The sequence below is a fragment of the Haemaphysalis longicornis genome, unplaced genomic scaffold, assembly GCF_048455015.1.
Source record: "Haemaphysalis longicornis isolate Haplotype H1 unplaced genomic scaffold, Haemaphysalis longicornis Haplotype H1 scaffold_2, whole genome shotgun sequence".
Classification (NCBI taxonomy): domain Eukaryota; kingdom Metazoa; phylum Arthropoda; class Arachnida; order Ixodida; family Ixodidae; genus Haemaphysalis; species Haemaphysalis longicornis.
The window spans coordinates 148,442,057-148,464,917 of record NW_027526295.1 but is presented as its reverse complement, the minus strand read 5'-3'; the positions used below and the strand labels follow the sequence as shown (position 1 = coordinate 148,464,917).

General features: G+C 49.9%; 1 protein-coding gene across 1 annotated transcript in view; it reads left to right on the top strand.

Moving 5' to 3' along the window:
* Window positions 1-6,502: 6,502 nt before the first annotated feature.
* The window catches only part of LOC144168348 (facilitated trehalose transporter Tret1-like), a 63,383-nt gene continuing 47,024 nt past the window's right edge, over window positions 6,503-22,861 (top strand). The window contains exons 1-2 of the mRNA XM_077697353.1: window positions 6,503-6,751; window positions 19,148-19,450. Of these exons, the coding sequence (XP_077553479.1) occupies window positions 6,503-6,751; window positions 19,148-19,450 (552 nt within the window). The remainder of the gene's footprint in view (window positions 6,752-19,147; window positions 19,451-22,861) is intronic.

The window sequence follows — 22,861 nt, the reverse complement described above, 5'->3', positions numbered from 1 at the left end:
GAAACGCATCTCTGGATTGTTTTGAAGTTGAATAAAATGTACGCGTCAAACCCGGGCATTCGGCTCAGGGCGTTCTCTGCGATTGCACCAAAGAAGTGCCACGGGACTTTCTTTATAGTACGTACTCACGTAAGATAAAATCCACGTCGTGTTATGGCCGTGTTGCATTCAATACAAACGGTTAAGCATTTGTTTACATTTGTTTCGTTTGTCGTAAAATGTCAAAGCACTCCGGCACTCCGCTGGCAAATCAGCCGGCGAGCCGACGCTGAGCAGACGACTCATCTCTTTGCCGGAAGTGCGTGAAAAAGCCGCCCAATAGCAGGATGTCTAGCTCATGACGAACATCTGGGAATCGATGATGTAGACATGTGAAGATGGCGGCGTCCAAAAACACGAAGGAAAGGGTGAGAAAAAAACGACAAACTTTGCAACAAAAGTGTGAGCTTTCCGCTGCGCGTAAAAGAGTAATACTTGGCACAGGTGACGTTGGCGACCCAATCTAGCGATTGCGCTAGTTCATTTAGTGAGCTCAAAATGCCTTTCAGGGCCCCTTTAAAACAACCGGAGCAGATCCTTGGTTGGTGTAGCCTGGTGATCCCACGACGCTTCTTTTGTGGCGCGTTCAGTCGTCACTTTTTGTGAGCAACGAACGGTCCGGAAATTCCCCGCGCTTTTGGTCTGAACAGCACTGGCCCGCTTGCTTCGTAGCAAATGACATCGAAACGCTAGCATTTCCGAAAGGCTAGCATTTCAACTTTCAACAGAACTGCCAATAGGGCTGCCACCTTACCCGAAAAAAAAAAGCCGGCCCTTCGGGGAAAGGGGTGGGGGGGGGGGGGGGGGAGCGTGCTATTTAGAAGGTTGAATTTGTGGTGGAAAAAAAAAAGAATCCATGTTTTGTGACCTGCAATGCCATATGCATTGTAGCGTTTTCCTAGAGAAGAATCAACATAACGTTTGTACTGAAAGTTACTGAAAATTTGGTTATTGCTCTGAATGTTCTGCACTGAAAAGTAACCACACATACTTCGTCCATTAAAAGCTCTTTTTTGCATCTCGCCCGCGCTCGCCCGCACATTTTCTCTGCTCGCGTGTCTTTGCGCAGCTTGCCGACACCTATTTATCGTCGTAGTTGCTTAATTAACGCTTATAAAATGCCAAACCAATAAATAATCACGGCACGATGGCCAAAAAACCGGCCAATTTAACAGCCGGTTTTAAGTACGGACCAGCAACCGGCCCGCTGTCTAAAAAAATTCCCCGCATTTCCCCGAGGGGAAGAATGTGAAAGTGCGAATGCACGAGTTGAATTTGCGCGGTTCGTTAATGTTCGCGAAAGAGAGATCACACACACACACACAACTACAAAGAAAGAAAGATGCATTTATTCACAGACACCTATTTGTGTTGTCGTTGTACTTGATTGCTAGAGCGGATCTCAGCTTTGAAATTTCGTGTCAGTACTCCTTTAAGCAGGTGCGTTAGCCCTTCTCACGCCCGATTCTTGGCCAATCCCCCACGTGGGTATGTGCCATGTCAGCGGCCAGGCAGCGCGCGCCCATCTCCCCCCGTTGCCAAGGAAGACGAGGAGATTCCTGGCCAATCCCCCCCGTGGGTATGTGCTATGTCAGCGGCCAGGTTGCGCGCGCCCATCTCCACGTGCGCGGACATCGCCGGTGGACGCAGGTTCAGGGTCGCTTAAGAAGTGCATTGCACTTAAAACCGGTCGGGCCGGTCACAAACTGAGCAGGTGACAAGCCTACCTGCATGCCAAGCACCTCATTCTGATCCCTCCTCCTCCTCGTCTCTCCCTCGACCCTACTGCCCCTCACTCGATCCTATACGTCTCCCCTCCTCTCCAAACCTTCTCTTCTCCTTCACTCCTCCCCCTCCAATGCACATCGCGCTGTACTACCCTCCCTTTCTTTCTTCCCCCGTTCCCTTCCCCTTTTGCCAACTGTACTCGGGTACAACTTAAAAATGGCAACGATGACGATGATGATTGCTTGTGATATCCCCTTTGTAGCAGGGTGATGACGTGTCATCTTACAAAAAAAATAACAAACCTATGTTATATACTCATCGCTTAATATTAGCGCTGCTCGTAGCGCTGCACGTAGTGACTCGTCAGGTTCGCAGCCGTCACAGACACCGACGCACCCATTGCTGCGCCGCGAACTTGGCGGTAGTGCACTTGTCTAAACGTAAAATAAGTGTTCGTTAGGCAGAATTAGGCAAGTCTGGCCAGGTCGGGCAATTCGATTGGGCACCTCTTCTGTAGAGAAGGGTCCTGGCTAAGAGCGTCTTGGCACCCCTTTACAGCTGCCAGTGGGCGCGCACGTAAACAAGGAAATTACGTCGAAGGAGACCATAACGTCAGAGTCATCGAGATTGATGTGGCGTACCTTTTCAATGAAGTCAGACGAATTTCGGACGTGGGTGGGGTCGATGCCGACTATCGGAGAGAGCAGCTGGTGAAGGTAGCCGGAGAGTTTGCGAAGTGGGGAGCGGGTAAAGGCGACGATGGCACGCATGGGAAATCCAGCCTTGTGAATTTTTGGCAGACCGTACAAGGCCGGGTCATATCCGTTGTGGCACAGTAGTCGGGATAACTGTATGGATATAGTCGGCAAGCACCTTCTGCAGCTCTTGTTAGACCGTAGGCGTTGGGTCTACGTGCACCTAGCTTCTATAAGGCTTTCCATCTTTTCAATGTACACCGTCGTGTCAAGCAAGACCGTTGCGTTACCCTTGTGCGCAGGCATAATTGCGATGTCAGCATTTTCGCGTGGGCTCTTTACAGCCTTCTACGTTCTTCTGAATTAAGAGCGGGTGTGGACGAGTGCGGGTGGAGCTTTGACAGCACGTTCACAACGCGGGTACGAGCCTCGTCCCGTTGTGACACATCCACAGGCTGACAGCATTTTCCGCGGCGCATACTATCTTAACATCCGCCTCAGGAGTGGAGTAGAAGCTCAACCCCAGTCCCAGCACATTCATCTCGGAGGCAGTAGGGCTGTAAGACGACAGGTACGCACAGTTGTCCTTGCATAGGGCTCCAGTTTGGTCTGGCAAGAGGCGGTCAAGCGACGAATTTGTGCGACACGGGGTTTTTAACTATGCGCGTCAAATCCAGGGTTTTTAGAAACTTTACAGGAATAATTTTATACGGGCGTAAAAGCATGCTTTCCGGTATTGCCATTGGTGTGCCTAAATCACTAGGGCGAGGTAGCTTATTTATCCCTCTTTCTTCTTTCCTTTTCCTGTCGTATTGTCCCCCTTACCCCCTCGTAATCGTCCCCATTTCCAATCGCTCATCGATACCAGCCCACTCATTGCACAGTTTTTATGATCCTCTGCCGGTCCGTATTCTCTCCCCATCTTTTCTGCGCCTCTACCCTTCCGCATCCGCTACAATGTTCATACCGGACTCTCTGCCCATTCATCCCACTCCTCCTCCGCTTTAACTTGCTCTTTTAGACCCTACCCTCCCATGGTCATCTTTCGACTACACTATTTTTCGCATCCTGTTCTCCCTCCCTCTCCATCCTCTTCCCTCTCTCATGCCCACTTCTCATGGTACGTAAGTTAGGCGATCCGGAAAGCGCGGTTTCGATTCCCACAATTGCAGCATTTCTCCGCCGTTTCTAGTTCACCACACCGCAGCAATGCATGCTATAGAAGCAACGGTTTTGAAGGAACCCGCCAACCGGCGCGTGACATTCGCCATCCTTTCTCCACAAAATGTCTCAGCGTTGTTTCTTTTGATCTAGCGACGAGTCGTCCGCGCGGAACTCTTTCGCAGCCCGCTTGGCCGCCTCACCATCGTAATTTCTGAGCCTTCCCAGCACCTCCCTAGACATTGTCATAACGTTACATGCACAACGCTCGCTGTGTTACGTGTAAGCGAAAGCAAAAGAAAGTGTGTCGGGTCGATGCTAACCGAGCTTCATTTACCGCCCCCTGACTAGCGTTTCGCACGCCTTGTAAATAAAGCCTAAATCCAAAGTATCGCGCCCGTAGCGATATATACATTGGTATGCTTTCCTATACTTTGACTGCTTATGTACGACACGTGCAAGCGCGGTTCCGCAGCAACGCATTTGCGAATAGCAGTGAAGGTGCCCTTAAAGAGTGTGGGTGTATAGCAAAGCGCCTTAAAGGGACACTGAAGTGAATTTGTCAAGCTCCCGTTTTTGCTTGCACTGCGTAGACTGGCTCAAATTAGCACACTTTTCATCGTTTTTACGATTGACAAATCGGTAATTATTTTACAAAGCGCGAAAGAAGAAAAACTACCATGCGCGGTTTGCGGCGGCCGCACCAACTAAAGCTGTGACGTTAGGAGGAGCGGGCACCGTGATTGGACGATGCCCAAGGTGAGCAACCAAACAAGTTTCGGTTTCGGTTTCGGTTCTGTAAAACACAACCGTTGGCGTTGTTGGATGGGCATTCTCAATAACTCAGTAATCATCGTACCGCGCTTCTGCCATGTTGTCAGCTGTAAAAATGCATAAAGATAAGCCTCCTAGGACGGCTTGGAATCGTAGCATTCACTAGCCGAAACCTACGCAGTGCATGAACGCCCTCCCCGTACCCGCAGACGCCCAAATGTCATGCGCTTTTCCCCCATATTTGGAGCTTGCCTCCCTCATGCCTGTATCATAAAAAGCGTGTTCGCACCAGGCCAAGGGTCTGTTCATTCTGGCCTGTGCCCACTGCCTGCAAGCAGTCGGTGCTTATGGCAACAGCACGCCAACGAGAACTCGCTAGCGCGCCAGTGGAAGCCTGCGCGCGTTTTGTGAACTAGTTCGTGGAGCCATGAACGTTGCGGCCCAAAAAAAGGTGAACTCAATATAGAAAACATCGGCGGAAAACGAAAAAGTTAGAAAACATCAGCGGAAAACGAAAAAGTTCTTACAAAAAAAAAAAAAAAAAAGCACGTACCCGTGGGGATTCGAACTCCTGACTTGCAAAATACTTGCGGTGGCATATCTAGCGCCCCAACTAACTCAGCCACGCAGCTGGCTCCGCAGGTCTTGGTAATATAGGGTATATATTGTACAACCAGTTTACACTTTTATTTAGTTTTGGCATTTCAAGCAGCTTAGGTGACTATTTGTTGTATTGCGCTCGTGCAGTAAGCGTCGCCCGAGTTTCTACAATAGCTCACGTCTAGCAATTGCATTTCGTAGACGGGAAAGCGTTCGCAGATGCGTAGTCGTGCTGCTGACCGCTGTGCTTGTTCGCCCAGCGCAAAAAAGTGCTTCCCGCACCCTAGTTTTACGCTGTACGGTAAAAATATCAGTTGATTTTATTTCCTTAGTACCTATATTCACTTCTCTGACTCTTCTCCCCCTTCAAGAGGCCTTATATTTTCCTACTGGCGTACCAGTCAGCGAAGCGTCGCATGTGCGCTTGTGCAGCGCTTGTGTGAAGTGACCTTGACTTGGAGCTAGATACAGTGTACAAACTAACCAAGTAAAGAAAGGCAGATTCTACCATTCACAAACGTGTCCTGGCTTTGTTTCAACTGAGCGAACGAATTGCGACGACCCGTCGGCGGCCGGCGTACGAAACGCTGGGCCGACTGACTGTCTGAAGGCAGGGGAGCCGTGCAGTAGCGCAGCCAATTGCGAGCTCGGCTCCTCTCGACGTCACACGAAAACGCCGCAGAAAATGGGCGAGCGTAAAGAGAGGAGGACAGCATTTTCGAATTGATTTTTCTACTAAATAAAATCGCGTAAACGCTCCCAGGGTGGTCGGAACATGGTCTGGGGACTCCGGACTACAATTTGCGCAAGTAATCCCGCAATGTTTACATATCACTTCAGTGTCCCTTTAAGCATTTATTCCACAATCCCCCCTCGGGAGCTTCTGCACTTTTTTACACACCACCAATTTTTATAGACCATATTATCTTTATAGACAGCTGCTTAACACGTCTACAAGCAGTGTTAGTGATCCAACAAAATCGTTTCTTTCTGTTCACATGTGCCAATTTGGCAATGTGGAGTCTGCTTCTTTTCCATTGCAGCAATTGTTCCAATAACAAAGCTTGTACATTGTGCTTTGTTACATTGATCTGCCACGTCTCAAAAAGCCCAGGCAAACAAAATACCGTTTGCCTTTGGTAACCCACTCAGCTCTTTTCCAGCGCCAAAAGGCGCGTTTTCTGACAAAAAAAAAAGGATAACGAATATAAAAAAACATACGAATTTCGCACTGCATGACATCAGCAGGGCCCTCATTGGGGAAATATTATAGACAGTGTGTTAAGTGCACGTTAGTATCCAAGGGCTACGAGTGAGCTATAGACTAGAGGCACCATTTCAACCGCGTATACACGTCATGTTTATTGGCGCTGGCTTTGGTCGGCAGCCTTCGGTGGCCTCAATATAAGGCCCCGAGTCACCCGCACTGCTCCATCCGCTTCCCGCAATACGTGGATCCAAAGTTTGCGCGCCCGCTATGCCGGCGCTGCAGGTACGACGCCCTGATGACCCTGGGATCCGTGGTCGGGGCGCTGTCGGGGGGACCCGTGGCGCAGGCCCTGGGCCGCAAGGCCACCCTGAGCCTGGCCGCGCTGGGCTTCATGAGCGGCTACACGCTCATGTACCTCTCCCGCGGGTCCACGCTGCAGATCTACTTCAGCCGCGTCATGACCGGCTACTCCATGGGGCTCACCTCGCTCTGCTCGCCCGCCTACATCACCGAGGTCACGCTGCCGCACCAGCGAGGATCCCTGGTCAGCTATGGCCTGCTCGCGCGGCCGCCGCCATCCTTAATGCGGCAAATATATACTTGGCTATTGAAGGGGTTCCAATGATATCTCAATATGCGTTTCCTTGTGCCACGAATACCCACTAGCGTCATCTGTATGAGCTCAATTTAAAAACTACGTAAACTATTTAAAAGCTGCTCATGTGAAAACACTGCAGCCATAAACTCCATAAACTGCGACTGGTGCTCGTTTCTTACGGAGTGCTTTCTCTAATCGTTTCTGTTTTTGCTACTCACATTGAGCTTATCGTGAGGCAATTTTGGTGAGCGGCGCCCCAGGCGTAACTCAATGGGGGCGGCGGGCTCGTAGAGTATAGGGAGCCCACACTGCGTTGTAAATTTCCGCAGATATCTTCAACCACTGCGCCTTTACCCGCAACTCGCTTATTGGCCGGCTAGAAGCGAGCGACACGACGAATGTCTTCACTAGGAAAACGTAGAACCACTAAATAAGCTACGCTTAAAAGTAATGACACTGACGCACGGCGGCAGACATTTTGGTGCCTGAGGTCATGGTGGCCAGCTTTCTCCGCCCTACTGCGGCTGACATTGACGGGCGGAATTGGTCCGGGCACCGCTTGGCAACCATGACAGCTGTGTTGGCTTTTGGAATATTTAGAGACAGCGCGCCGGTGCGATAGGGCTAGGCTGGGTTACGCTAGAGTAGCTTAGTTAGTGGCTCTAGCTTACGCTAGAACCACTAATTCACCTACGCTTTTTAGGTGGCTGTAGGTTACGCTAGTCCACTGTAGTTCTTTCCCAGCGGGAAGCGATGCAGGCGTTTTCCACCTTCCCGCCGGTTGAAACAGCCCGGTACAGAGCAGCACGGCATCGCTACTATGTCTGGGGGCTTGAAAAATCACTCTCAACGTGTCATACAGCCGCACTGCACTCCCAAAATAAAGACTTGTCGAAGAGCGCGCGCGCGGCAACACAGCGGCAACAAAATGTCAGCGCCCATGGGTCTTCCCGGGGTAAACAAAAGTCACGTGACGCGGTTCGACCAATGGCCGCTGTCGGGGGCATACAACAATGACATAAAAGAGTGCCGATACTTTGAAACCTCATCTAGTGGTTCTAGGAAAACTGCGTGACCAGCAAGCTCTTTCGCAACCTGGGTGATCAATCCGTAGATACCTTAACACGCCGTTACAATCTTCACTGGAAAGTCAGTACCATTCCCCCGAATGGAAACACTCAAAGTCTTTTCCATTCTTAAACCCGGCAAACCTCTTGAGCTGCCGCACTTCAGGCCGCACTTTCATTTGCCGAGAGTGGAGGCGGCGACGTCTTTTCGATGCCCCCTTTACGGTGAGCTTGCTCAGTGAGCGGATTGTTGACAACAATGCAGTCTCCACCGTGCTCCCTGCACCTTCTGAAATGAACTAAAGTTTGAAGCAGTGCACCGCCTGGAATATTAAATTATCAAAAATGCGGGCATTGGACCGGTTGTTTTTAGAAATGATTGCAGCTAGACGAACACGTTCACTTTCACACCCCGACACAGTGCGTCACAGACCCCGACGTTGAAATCAAAATTGAAAGGGAAGGGATATTGTGCCGGCAGCCGGCAGTTTATCGGTAGGCGTTATTGTGCCGGCAGCCGGCATTCTATGTTTCCCGGATATTGTGTCGCCAGCCGACAATTAGCTGTCCCCGATATTGTGCCAGCTGCATTGCATTTAGGGTTACATTTGTTACATTTAGCGAGATGTTGCCGGCACTGCGAAACCACTGGTTGGTCGCGGCCATGTAACCATCCTGCCGGCATTTTCTTGCCGGCAGTCGGTATTTTACGATCTCCCGCACAGATGCATTTTTGTCCTCGTGCATGCTTTGTTCGCACATGTATTTTAAGCAAACATCTAACCTAACTAGTTCTAACCTAACCCAACCCATTAAGGCAGTTCCTTACTTAACCTAACCTAACCCATATTAAAAAGGCGTGCCCATCCCCAACCTAACCCAACCCAACCCAATACATGCAGGTGGGTCTGGAATAAACAATAAAAACGGAATTCCGTAAAAGAACGAGCGCATCTGTATTATCCAGCACCGAGTTTCTGAATAAATAAACACCGTTTATAAGGCGAAGAAAATCATAAGAAACAGAATAATAAAAAATATAGAAGAAGGGGGGTTTTAACCAGCGATATCGAGATCAGACACGACAGTCGCAACCACTGCGCCACGGCTAACTCCGTGCCCTGCAGAGGCAGTCACAATGACGTAAGCCTGAACAGCCAATCAGGAGACAGTGCCCGGAAAATATACCCACCAGCTAAAGTACCGGCTGTCGGCAATATATTCACTGTGGGATCCGTCGACCTCCAAGGACAAGACTCGAGCGTCAAGGGGGGAAAGAAGCGACCGTCGAGGTCTGTTTAATTGAGCGTCAAGGGGAAGCTTGTGAAGAGGAAGAAAACAGTGTGTGCGCTCATGCGGCCCGAGACATGACGATTATGCCAGCAAAGGGAGATTGACCTCTGTTCTTGATGACAATGACTGGCCCCACCGGGCTTATGGAGGTCGATAGCGATGCGGCTTTGACCTCTTCAAAAAGATTTTACATACACAGAATATATTCCAAGCTCTGACAAACATGACATCGTTAGCTGATTACATCGAGTATGCGCTTGTCGAAGTACGAAGTATAGGCCAGAAAGCCACCCTACCGTTTTCAACATTCACCTTGCAGTGTAGGGCAATTGGTTGCTCTCACAGTGCAACACTTTTATGCGTCGACGAGTGCTACGCTGGTTGTTGTTCCGACCGGCCCTTGAGGTCTCCTGCTCGTGCTCCAGGACGAGCACAACACTACATGTGATCACGGTCGAAGCTAAAGTTTGCCGGGCGAGGGCAGCGCTGCACTCTCCCCTCCGCGGGAGTACGCGGTGGCTGCCGCCGCTTCGGCACGTGCTTTTTTCGGTGCGCGCGTGCTAGGAAGAGGGCTGGGTAAAATTTTCTTTTGACTTATGAAACCATACGCGTCAGCACGTGTCCAGCAAGTTCGTTTTAAACGTAGAGTAGTTACTGCATTCATTTTTGTCGACGTTTGTCTTGTCGTCTGCTTCAGACCCGCCGCTCGACCGGCAGACTGCCCCGACGATTTTAGGGGGGAAACGCGTTGTTCGGCGGTCGCCGGTTGCTGACCTTTCGTCTGCAAGGCGACAGCTGTTCAGCTTGTCACAGAGTGCTTTTCTCTTGTTGGTTACTCCCTTCGCGTGCTGGCGCTTCGGACATCCGGATTTTCTGGGCTGCAGCAACACTGAGGTTTGCAAGAAATGTAAGATAAACGTGATTGATTATGGTAATAGGTTATTTCTTACTCTTGAAACAATCAGCTGCATCTTATAAAAACGCATTAGAAAGGCACACGCTAATTAAGGGGTGCGCTGACGGCGCCGCATTTCCATTTTAAGGCCTTGAAGGAATTTTTGTTTGCAATGTTTGTCACCCGCTCGGAGTACAAGTATGGGTTAGAGTGACAGTTCGCGGAAACAACAGAACAGCTTGTGGCGTATAACTTTTAATTACTATTAATATACAGAATTTGGTGTATACCTCTTTTAATTACCAGTATTTGTAAATGCGGGAAAAAAAAACGAACAACGCAGCAATCCCATCCAGCACACAAGTCACAATGACCAGAGCTACTACAGCCAGATAAATCGCTAGAAACTATTTTTTTTTTCACCCATGCAAAATGTCAACCTATTGTGTTATATATGGACGATATCGAACGGCACCAGCTAAACAACTCTGCAGTTCATTTTTTATAGCGGAAAACAATCATTGGAAGCATGCATTAAAAAAAGTGTAGAGGGGAGGACTCGTTACAACACTAGTTCGCATTTTCAAAGCCGGGTAATGTAAACTGAAAGCACACAGATACAAAAATGTGCTAACATATTTCACCTTTCAAACCGCAGTGATGCATGCATGCTTACCGTCTATCCTTTTGGTGCGTTTTCGCGGGGAATATGCAGAATTTAACGAATGGATCCTCTTCTTTCGCCTTGTTACTGTCGTGGCAGCTGACCATGCAACAATATGGGAGGGTTGCTTCGCTTTCAGTTTCATCTTTTCGTTTCGGGCGAGTAAGGCGTGTTCCCGCCGCCCGCCCTTTGTACGTGCTGGCTTAAGTGGCTCGCGCAGCCGGCGGTCGCTTTGTTCGCATTCGTGAGTAGGAGGCTGTATGCCTCAGGCGGTGCGGGAGACAGCGTCCACCCCGAGCTGCACGTTCACTTGCCAGACGCGGAGGAGCGGGCTGGGGGGCGTCTGCTTAGGGCGCTGGAAAGCCGTTCACCAGACGTAGTCGTTTCGCGATGACTGAGGTGTTTAGACTAGCCAAAGGTCGCCCACAAGAGCGCTCTTTATCCCGTGAAACCGCCGGGGCGCTCGGCCGTTCGACTGGCGCGTAGCAGACGACGCGTCTCTAGCAGACGACAAGACAAACACCGGCAAAAATGGACCCAGTAGCTACTCTGCGTGTAAACCGAACTTGCTGGACACGTGCTAATGTGTATGATTTCATAAGTCGAAAGAAAATTTAACCCGGACCTCAACGTAGCGCGATAAATGCAGCACTCGCGCAGCGAAAAAAGCACGTGCCGAAGCGGCGGCATCCCCGGCGTACTCCCGCGGAGGGAAGAGTGCGGCGCCACCCGGCGATCGTTACGCCTCGAGCTTCGCGATCGCTGCGCCGCCTGCGCCGCTCCTCCGCGGCGTTGACGGGATTTGCGCTGCGTGGCTGATAGGGCCGCGTGCAATGTTTAGGTTCTGTTTCGCTTCTTTTCGCATTTCCGCGCCCTGAAAAAAACTTGTTATGGTGACGTCTATTGGCCTCGAGGACATACCGTGGCGCCACCTACGAGTGACGTCACTCGTAGGACGCCGAATCGTGTTGTCGTCTGCTACAACACATTTCCCGTGCGTATGCGGAAGCGTGTTTTTTTTTTTTTTTTGTTGTTGTTGTGGCCACCGTCTCGTCCGCTCCTTGTGGATTTGATGGAAATTACCAAAAAAGTTGTCTGTAAACCAAATAATTCGGGCAAGCAATCAGCGACTCGCTTGTTCCCGGCGACACCGCCGCGCTTAGGTAGTTGCTACCATCGCGACCCACAGCTCTTACATACGCAGCCAGCTAACGCCAAGGACGATGCAACTGACGCCGAGAAAAGTACGCTGTAAATTCGTTATGAAATACTTGTGACGGGACATGTGTGTGCAAGCAAATACCTGGTAACAGCGATTAAAACGCGTCGCTCACTTATGATCTCACCGCGCGAACTGCTTGCCTGGTAAATGAATGACTACGCGAGAACGGTGATCAGATTGTTTCGCGCACATGCTTAGAAGTATTGTTATAGACAGCATTTTGGCTTAATCAGTGCCTATTTCCCCTACCATGTTTTTATAGTCATACCCGGATTTGATTAACGATCACTGCCGTAGCCTGTACTCTGCACGGCTGATGTTTACTTTTCGCGACTTGTCCGCAATGCATGAACGGTATGAACGCGAGTTTTTAACGCCTTCGAGCGGGTTCGGACAAGGCTATATTTAGTTTTCATTAGGTGCTCGGCGTGGTAATTTATAATTGCAGCGTGTTTTGTTTGTTTACAGTAAGCCGGCATTTCTCAAGCATCAATTTCAAAACTCACGACTGCTCACAGAAGTCGAGGCTGCGTACGAGGCGAAACACTGTGCACGTCGTTAATGATTTCAGGTAATGGGGATATTTAGAATAGGAGAACCGAGCGTTGGGGGCCCCCCAAGAAGTTAGAGGAACCCAAACGCAACACGCGCGTGCGCGACGGGAGGGCCTTCGCCAACAGCTCGCAGCCGGCTTCGGATGCACGTAATCGGATGTTGGGAACTTTAGGCTTGGCGTCGCAGCAGATATTTCATCGCCGTTAGAGTTGCGAGTGACAATCCCTAACAGAACGTTTCACCGCGCTAGGAACTCTGTAAGCGCGGTGATTTCCGTTGAAGCGATCGACGATCAAGATACCAGCACGGCCTCGGCCGATTCTTGCGCGCAAGCATGGCCATCCTTCGGCTGCTCGCCGCACCGTGCGTGAACGGGCCGGCGCTGCCGGGACCGACCTCCGCGGCCGGTCGGCGTAAATCGCGGCAGATATTTGAGCATCGCTTTGAAAACCACTGCTGATGACACTACGATATCGGAATTTTTCATCACACTAACATCCACTTTCAGCAATCTGGAACTTCTTTTCGACGACTTGTGTGATTTTAAAAAGCGGCGACAAGTTGTTGCTGCAGCGACCAGCGTCGGTTTGAGCCGCACCGTCGGCTGCGCGGGCAGTCAGGGCGGGTGCGTGTGCTCCTGCGAGCAGTTAACGCTTCATGATTTCCTGCTTTATACATTTCTTGCAAACAAGGGAAATCTAGAAACTTCACTCGGCGATCGTCGTACTCCACATTCTTGATCGGGGTAACAAGCCTCTGCTTACGCTTCGGTCGCATGCGTAATACACCACCACGCTCATGGTGTTTGCGGATAATCTACCACAGTTGATACGGTTATACAGACACCATTAGGTCGAAGTGCGCTTGACGCGCTGAGAATTAACTTCAAACGAAGGAAATTAACACGAAAATACTTTTATAACGCGCTTTCTAAGCGAAGCGTCACGCGCTGCAAGCCAACTACGCAGCAAGATAGGAACGGTGATCCTACAAGTGACGTCAAAACGATCGCAGCGCCGGCCTCTCCAGTGGTGGGCCTCGCGGCCAATAGGCAAAGAGTACGTTTAGGTCACTTAAAAAGCAGCTGTGTCTTCGTAGAGTACGCGATCGCCTGCAAGAGCTACCCGGAGACGCGGTGGACGCGGTGCTGCGCGCTTCGTCGGCGCTCTTCCGGGCGTCGGCGACGGTAGCAACATATCACCCCTGTCACCTCCAAAACATCAGGCACAAATGAATTCTCCTGTCGCCTCGTTGAGACCTGATACTGGCACAATGAGAGGTTGGCTTCATTTTGCAGCGTGGACAACGAATTCGGCTTCGTTTCGAATATATACGTTGCAGAAAAATGTGTTTCGGGGATGTGATTACCCAATCCCGGACAATAACTTATGCCTTTTATAAGCATATTCCAAGCCTAGTGTACATATAAGTATATACAAGTATATTCTAAGCCTAGCTGTGCGTCGTTAATTATGTGCCCACACACCAAGGCAATTTAATGAAACCACAGAAAAATAAATGCTGTGCAAGTGCGGTATTAAGAAACATAATTCTCTAACGCAAATAAAAAAAAACAGCGCAGCTTCTGACATGCTAAAGACGTTCGTCGAAACTTAAGCCAGGTAGGGTTCACTAGACCACCTATACGCGAAATGCACTGCTATTTCGCGAGACATTGGTTGGAGGGGGGGGGGAGGAGGACGCTGTGTACAGATGCGGAGCGGAAGCAAGCAATGCACGTTTTAGTAATCACACACACAAATCTTGCGTTCACTTTCCTTTTGTTTTTCTACTTCAACGAACAGCTGATCATACGGCGGCCGCATTTTTGGAAGTATACAGGGTAGGCTGTTCAACAAGCGATGAAAGGTGTCGTAGGAAAAGAGTGGTATGTGATAAGGCCCCCTGATATCAGTTTGCGTTTTATTCTGCTGGCTCCCTGTGCCATATGGCGATATTTCGACGAAGCATTAGTCGCGGACGCGGATTATATTCTAAGCCCGTCTCCGCGCTGCTCGCAGAGGAGCAGATTAATGTTTGCGGGCGCTCACCTCACGACAAGACGACTCTGTCGTGTGCTGATCCCAGAGTATAATTATGCTTTGTCCATTTTACTTTTGTTGAATATTCCCGAAATTAACACAGACAGCCTTGTAAATGGTGGTGATCAATATCTGAGGTATAATATTGGCAAACGCAACTGGCGTGCTGTCAGGTATGAGTGCCCCGCTGATTATGTAAGCGCACAAAACCAATTTAAATCGTTGTGTATAGCCGTAGCATGAACAGCTGAGGAACCAGTGGTTACGGAGACACTGCTAGTAAATTCAGGTCAGAGTAACTAACATCGGCTCCATCACACGCCGGTTCCGCGCCGCTGGCCTGTGACACATACCTGGCGCTTATACAGACCGAATATACCACACTAAGGTCGCGTCAGAAACATTTACACTCTCGTAAACACGCCTCATGTGCGAACAGAGTGACTGCTTCACATTAACATGGATTTCAAACACCCGCACACGGTAAATCTCAGTCGTGGACGTGCCGCAAAAGCAGCGGTGGCCCTTGGGAGCCCGACGCCGACTCCCGCGCCTGCTTTCGAAACGGGCCGCTAGGGGGATTTCAGTGGCGCCCCTACAGGCCGCGCCCGAGGCGTATTGGCGGTGAGATGTTTGAGTGGCGCCCCCTGGCTCTGACGTCAGCTTAGGGACTCGCGCCGCTGTCGTCTGCTACACTCCGCTTGTGAGGGGCAGCAGTGTCTGTGCTAGAAATCGCCCGCTTTGTTGCTGTAGTGCATTAAAAAGCGTATTTCTAGTGATTCAGTTATTTTGCCAGCTTCTGACGCATCTGAATAATTTGAAGCTGTATCCCCCACAATTTTGCAACACACGAGGAGATAGAGAACAACTTTCTTCAGAGCATCAGTCACAAGATCGTGTGTAACTCGTCCTTTCTAGCTTATTCGCGAGGATCAGCGATAAGAGCTTCTCGATAAGTATTCAAAATGCGTAGGCTTCCCTGCAGTATTTTTTAGATGCTCTTATGAAGACTCAACAGTCTAATACTACGTACCAAGCAGCGGCCCCTACACGCGCATCGTACAGCAGGAAATAAAGCGGCTTTCTTCTATTTCTTTCGTTGATGTCTTGTATCAGATTAATGCTTCTTGCTTTTTTTTCTGCCCAACGCATTAATTTTTCTGCGCCGTCACAAACGTCTTATTAGGGGGTTTTGGGATGTTTGGGAGGCTCACAAAGATCGTGTGGATATTTCCTTCGTGTTGTATGGCATACATTGCTTCTTCACAAATTGGCTTTCATTACGGCTGCGTGCAAGAAGGTTCATATCCGCAGCGTGGTTTGTTTATGCACATGCAAATAGAATGAGAAGGTTTGTGCTACGCCACCGCGATCGCGCCCTAAATAACGTTGTACACAGTAGTCGAAGGCGGCTTTTGTGCTCCGAATTTCTATCGTAATCATATCGTTATCATAACGAACTGACTCTCAACCCGAACAATGATGACATGATTACGGTGTTGAAGGCATGATATACTCGCTAACTAACGCAATAAATAGTATACCTGCATATATTACAAGAATCGAAACCGAAGAATAATTCTGAGTAGCTCTTTATTGCATTCCAACCCTTCCAGGCGCAAAGAACAAATCCTATTCTACTCGGGATGGCGTTCTATGAATTGAAGAAGATTACTTTTGCTCTCTTGTCTTGGACTGAGGACCTGGCCCACTAACCAGCTCGATTTAATTGTAAATAAAATTTTCTCCTCCTCCTTCTACTCCTCCTCCTCTTGAGTGCAGCTTTCCTACAACGCATATCCGAATATCGGGAAAATATGGCTGTGGAAAATGTACCGAAATATCCCTCACGGTCTGAACAAATATAGTGTTACTGTATATTTAATGTAGACGTGGCTCGTTTAGCTCAACAAACCTCCATACTGGTTAGATGCCTGGTATGAGATCAGCACGCGCCTATATACAAAGTGGGTTATTTGGAACTCAACCTACAATTTTTGCAGCCCATAGTGCATGTCGGCAAACTTTCATGCTTTGACAACGTAAAGTGATGTGACACAACACGTACGAGCGTTCAGCCAGGTTTCAAAAACTGTTTTACCTTACATATGATTACTGGGAATCGTAAAGCCGTCTGCCAAAGCCAACAGCCCTGAAATTTGTTTTGGTCTTCCCTTTTCACTGTTGTCGGTTATTAGCAGCTGACTGTTCCCTTTGTTCGAAACTTTTGCTTAATTGTGAAGCTGACGCCTAGCTCCGACTCTTCGCGCTCCGCACAGGACCGGCTTCGCGAGGAATGGGGGACGCCGGCAATGTTTCTTCCGTAGCGGTATCCTAAACTATACTTTAACTGACACCATGAGCTAGTGTATGCGATTTTAAGCCTATTATTATGATGAAAAGTTACCCACACGCCAATTCTGGTGCGGAAAAGCATCAGACGTTGACCGAGCGCAAAGAAACAGCAGGAGAGCGAGCCTGAGTGAAGCAGACGACAAATGCGAGAATCCCTAAGCCGACGTCACGGAGGCGCGCTTCGCAGCGCCGCCCGTGTTCGCGCTTACCGCCAATAGCGAACTCGTGCTCCACACAATGCTTTGGGAAGTCAATTGGTTGATCTTGCTGATAGATTCCTTTCTTGTATGCTTTTTTTTTTTTTTTGTGGTGGGGGGGGGGGGGGGGAGATGCACGCGACAGGCCACGTTTTCTATATCGGAGCTCGCTGTCTACCTGCACGTCCACCGGGAGCAGCGGCAATCTTGACTACTGTTCTCTCGTTCGCGCCGACATCTCGCGAGGGGCTCGTTCTTCAACTCCGCTAATACACGGAGCTTTTCCCGGCATGAGCCTCCTCAGCCGGAGTTTTCTTAGAGGTTATGAGATTAACTCCACCGTTGTTCGGAGCAATTACGTCGTATTACGTCGTATTTACACCTTTGCACCGTCACTTGGTTGACGGACTGTTTAGGCGTATACTGCTTTATACACTCTGCAGTACGGAGTAAACGTCGTACCGCTCGAGGATTTACTGGAACATACGCCCAGTGGAACTTCCTATCCGGCTGGTTTTCATTTACTGTCTACGCTACATCTGTCAAGCTCATTGTTTGCGTCAAAAGTCCCCTTCAGCCACCGTCGCGCAAGCTGCGCTTTTCTTGACGCTTCGTTCGGAGGCTCGCCGCTGCGATACCACGTGACTGGGCGAGGGTGAGACGGCAGCGTCCCGTGCGCTTGATCGCTCAGCGCAGGCTGGGCGGTCTACGTGGACCAGCGAAGGCTTAACGGTTGCTTTGCCGGCGCTGGTTTGCTCAGTCCCGCAATCCATGGGGCGCCGGCTCGGCTGTCCGTGCGTGCCCTTCAGCGCAAGCGAAACGGTGAATTCGATCGTGCAGTACATAGAGCTAGACAGTGGGCTGTGAAATTTCTACCAGAGGCAAGCTTTCACGAAGCTTTCGCTTTTGATAACCTGGCTCACAAATGTTAAACCGGAGCCTTTTTTTTTTTTTTTTTTTGTAGCGTAAGCTACACTGGCCGAGGGTGAGCAGTTTCGCGTGGACCTTGAAGGGCCGTGCTTCGCAAGCGCGACGAGCATTGGATTGAATTTGGATTGGATTACATTGGATTGTATAGGATTGGATGCAATCCAATTGGAGTACGGGTGTGTAGAGAATTGGGTCTGCACATTAGCCGGTCTGCGCATTCCAGAAGAGTGACGTCATAGCCGCGGCAGACGCACTGGCGCCGGCGCGTGCCCAGCTGTGCGCCTCCTTTGTGCAGTAGCCAAGCCTGGCCCTGCGCCGGAGCCGCTTGACAGCCGTTTCGCGTGGCTCCGTCCTCATTCGACGAGCACAAACCGGCACGCTTCCAACACAACACATACAACACTACATAGACGGGCTTGCAGGCACACCAATATGCTCCCACTGCGACCAATACCCCAACAATGAACACACCCTCTGGACATATGCCCTTACATACAAAGCACCCTGAGATCTTCCCTGCAACCGATTCCTGCCACAAAGCGCCCTACTTGCTGGGAGGCATGGGTCACACCCCCTAAGGAGCTTGAATAGCTCTATTGGACCACACTTGTGAACCACATTAAAAACACGCCAGAACTATAGCCTGGATTATAGTCCCTATAACCCAACCAAGAAGCCGAGCAGTCCTTTGGACACAGGTTTCAAAATAAAGTTTATCTCTCTCTCCCTCTCCTGGAGAACCGTGCTGCGCATGCGCGAGCAGCAATGACTGGACTGGACTGGATTGGATTGGATTGGATTTTAAATCGTTTTGGCAGCAGTAAGCGTGATAATCAGCTAATCCTAGACAACCAGGAAACCTAAGAATAACCAGCTGAACCTTATCTCGCGCTACGTGTATCCTGGCATAGCCGAGCTAAGCCACTGCTATTTTTTCTTATCTCTAACGCTGCTAGCAACTACGTTTTTCTCCCCTGCACCAGATTCTCACCCGCTCACAAGTAGGATAGAACAATACCCAGGGTACAGAGAACGGGTGGGGCAAGGGATATCTAAATGACGCCTTGCCCAAAATTCTTGTATCCACGCATGCTCGCGGAAAAGAAGTGCCATTTCGCACAGCGACGAAGGGCGGCAATACGAGGGCCTTCAGCAACTGACTTCTTGACTGCGCCCTCTTTCCGCGACGTGCAGGGCGGCGGAGTCCAGATGGCCATCACGATAGGCATCATGTACTCGTTCATGCTGGGAAAGTTCATTCATTGGGACAACCTGGCCCTGGCCTGCGTGGTACCCGCGGCTCTGCTCCTGATCGCCTCCCTGGTCGCCACGGAGTCTCCACGCTGGCACCTGCTCTTCGGCCGCAGGGTGACCGCTCGCCTGTATACTCGCCTAAAAGTGTCCACCCTTCACGGCCCGACTGATGTCAAATGTCTGCCGATTTCACTCGAGAGCAACTGACTAGGAGCAGGAGCCTTTTGTTTCTTTAACAACAGTCTACGGCTGGTCAAAAACTTTAGCCTATTGTATGCGTTATAAAAGTGTATCTACAAAAGGAAATGCTGGGCGCGGGAAGCATAATACACAGCTGACTACCCGATAACAAAGTTTTATAGTGGAACCCGTCTCTGAACGCCGTTCTTTTCAACTGAAAGATAATTCCCATGTAAACGCACCGTTTGGTACTTGCCCTTTTCGGGTGTCCCGTAGTGGGTTGTGTTTCCTTTTTTTTTTTTTTGTCTCCTGTGGACGACCGAAACAGTCTGCACAAAAACTCGCCTGCAGTGGTAGTGGACTCCTCCACAACGCAGCCTTTTGGGGAATTGAGGGAGAGCACGGTACAAGGTCTGTCCAGCTACTTGCTATGCTTCTCTCCCCTTCCACCTCTTCGGGTATTCGGAATCTCTGAGCATGAGACTCACGAGCGTAAACATCACGCGATTGGCGTGCGACTGGTCGTAACGACTGTGCACAGAACCGATTTTAGTGTCGTAAGCTAGTCGTACGAGCCTTACGGCGTACCGACTGGCGAGCCATTGACTGAAAAAAGTTTTATTAAGGCAGGAAAACGAGATGTCCGAGGGGGGTTACGGGAAGAAAGGAGGGATATGAAAGCCTGCCACTGCAGCACTTGTTCTCATTAATGTCTCGATGATGTTCATTATAGTAGAGGCATACTCTTAAAAAAGGTCGTGGCACTTACAAGCAGAACATTAACCAGTTACTTGTCACAGTATAGACTAATTACTTAGTGCTTTTACTAACTTGGCATGCATAACCAAGTAAAAAGCTACGCGGAACAAGGTGGATCGGCTGAGCGCACAGCACGACATCGACACATTCAACACGCACATATCACACTTAGACTACCAACAAATAAAGCAAGAAAACCAATGGGATGCACGACGAGAGCGAGTATAAATTAGTTACCTTAAAAATACATCTGCTTAGAGATGCGTCGCTCAGGATCGAGCCGGATCTTTTCAGCTCTTTTTAAAGAGCGAGTGAGCCGTGGCTCAGTAAAAAGTGAGCGGCGGTTCTTTCGGAAAGAGGGAGACGCTTCTCGCTCGCTCAGTGATCCGTGTCGAACCAGGTCGAACCGAGTGAGCCACAGCAGAGCCACTGAGCCAAGTGAGTCAAAGAGCCGGATCACCGAATGAGCCGAGTCTTTGGTGCGAGTTTCGCGCCATCTCTTATCGATACGAAAAAGCAACTACCCTGCCTCCAGCGCCTTCCCGCGCTCCTGTCACGTGAGCATACAGTCCTAGTCAGGAGCGAGCCGGATCTTTCGAGCCGCTCTTTGGGAGCAGCAGTCCTCGGCTCTCGGCTCTCGGCCACAGCAGAGCTATTGAGCCTAATGAGCCGCTGAGCCAACTGAGCCGAAGTGCCGGTTCACTGAATGAGCCAGATCTTCCGAACGAGTTTCGCGTCATCTATTATCGGTGCCAGAAAGCGACTGCACTGCCTCATGGCCTCCGCGATCGGCTGCCGGCGGCGCGCCGATGCGCTGCCTCCAGCGCCTTCCCTCGCTCGTGTCACGTGAGCGTACAGTCCGAATCAGGAGTGAGCCGGACCTTTTGAGCCGCTCTTTGGGAGCAGCGGTTCTTTCGGACCTTTCGGAGGGCCGCTCTTCGCGGAGCCGGATCTTCTGAGCCGCTCTTTGGGAAAGCCGCTCCAGGTGGTTCTGGGCGAATTGTGTCGGCACGTTTCGGTAGAGCCAGTAGAGGCGTATCGGCCGACTCAACCGGGTCTTGAGGGCAAGTTCCACGTCATCTAATACTGGTGCGAAAAAGCGGAACCATCTCACTTTGGATAAACTGAGCAAAGTGTTGTTCATAAACCCCAATGTGCATTTCATGTAGTAAAATTAAAATTCTTGAATCGTGTTTTCTAGAATACCTTTTTCTCGTGTCACAGCTCACTAGTAGAAAGCGTGTTTGAGCTGAAGTTGACAGAAAATTTACATTTCTTGCTTATATTTCGACCGAGCGTGATCTTGAAATACCACAAAGACACATAAAAACGTTTACAATGACGATGAAGCCAATTCTTTTCTCTGCAAATAAACCGGATGCTTTCACATAAATTAAGGGCTACAGTTTAAATTATGCTTATGACAGGTTACCGAACTAAATGAACCGGTTCACTTCAGTGAACTGAGCCGCTCTGAGCCGCTAACTGAAGGGAACCGTTTTGCCCATCTCTACATCTGCTCTTCTTGCTTTTGCCAGCACTGGAAAGTCATCTGATAGAGTGGGTGGGCTTGTCGCAAAAATAATATATTTTAGCGATAATTTTACGCATTTTAATGTGAGCGATACAATGCAGCATGTCGATTTGCAAAAACTTTTTAATCGTGATTTGGAGTGAGAAGAGTGCTTCAGTTATAATGTTCAATAATTCAGAAAATTTTGTTACTATACTATCAGTGAATGTTAGTATCAGACAAGCAGCAGTTACTAAGTGCACGGTCTAGACTAGTAACGGTTCCATACTTAGTGGCGGGATCTACGTACCGTTCTGGGGGGTAGTAAAGTTCGTAAGGAATTAGTAAATACAGCCGTTACTACCCTGTTACGAGATTTTTTGTTAAGAGTGCAGTCATAGGCCGGGGTCTTAATTGGGTCCATATGCATGTTCTCTCCACTCATACGACCATACGACCGTCGTGCGTCCGCAGCCGATGAGAGCACGATGGTAGGCCGCGCGTCACAACGAAGTCACTGCGTAAGCTTCGTACAAAGACCCGAGGAGTCGGTGGCGGCGGCAGTTACAGTGCAGAGTATTTCGAGGGGCGCCGCGCGGAGTGCGCTCTCCGCCGGCCTGCCACTGCTAATGAAGAAGGGGCTTCCGCCATAAGTCCCTACACGCTTTTTTTTCTTCTTTTTTTCTTTTTTTCGTGAGTGGCTTATTTCGGTGGGTTAGTAGCTCATGGTGCGTGAAGTTGGTGGTGACAAAAAGCTCCAATGAACACCTCAAAGTAGCAGGTAAGATAGAGATAACGCAGCTGGCGTCATGCATGAACAGCGACAATACAGACACCTCGTCGATACTGTTACTAACGGGAACGCGTCCCGAACCGGGCTCCGTCGCCTCCGTCATGCGTGTGGTAGCGCTGAGGTGAGCGGCAGCGAAGTTTGCTGCCTTGGTGATGACAAGAAGCCGAAGTCAAACTTAACTGGTTTACTGCATGGCGAGAGATGAGCCGAAGCAATACAGGAACAGTACCCTTACGGGCGATATTACAGCAGGACTGGACAGGGCGACAGCATGGATGCGCCGTTGCGAAACGAATGCGAACTGTCCACCGAGAGGGTGGGCTTTTATACACAAAGG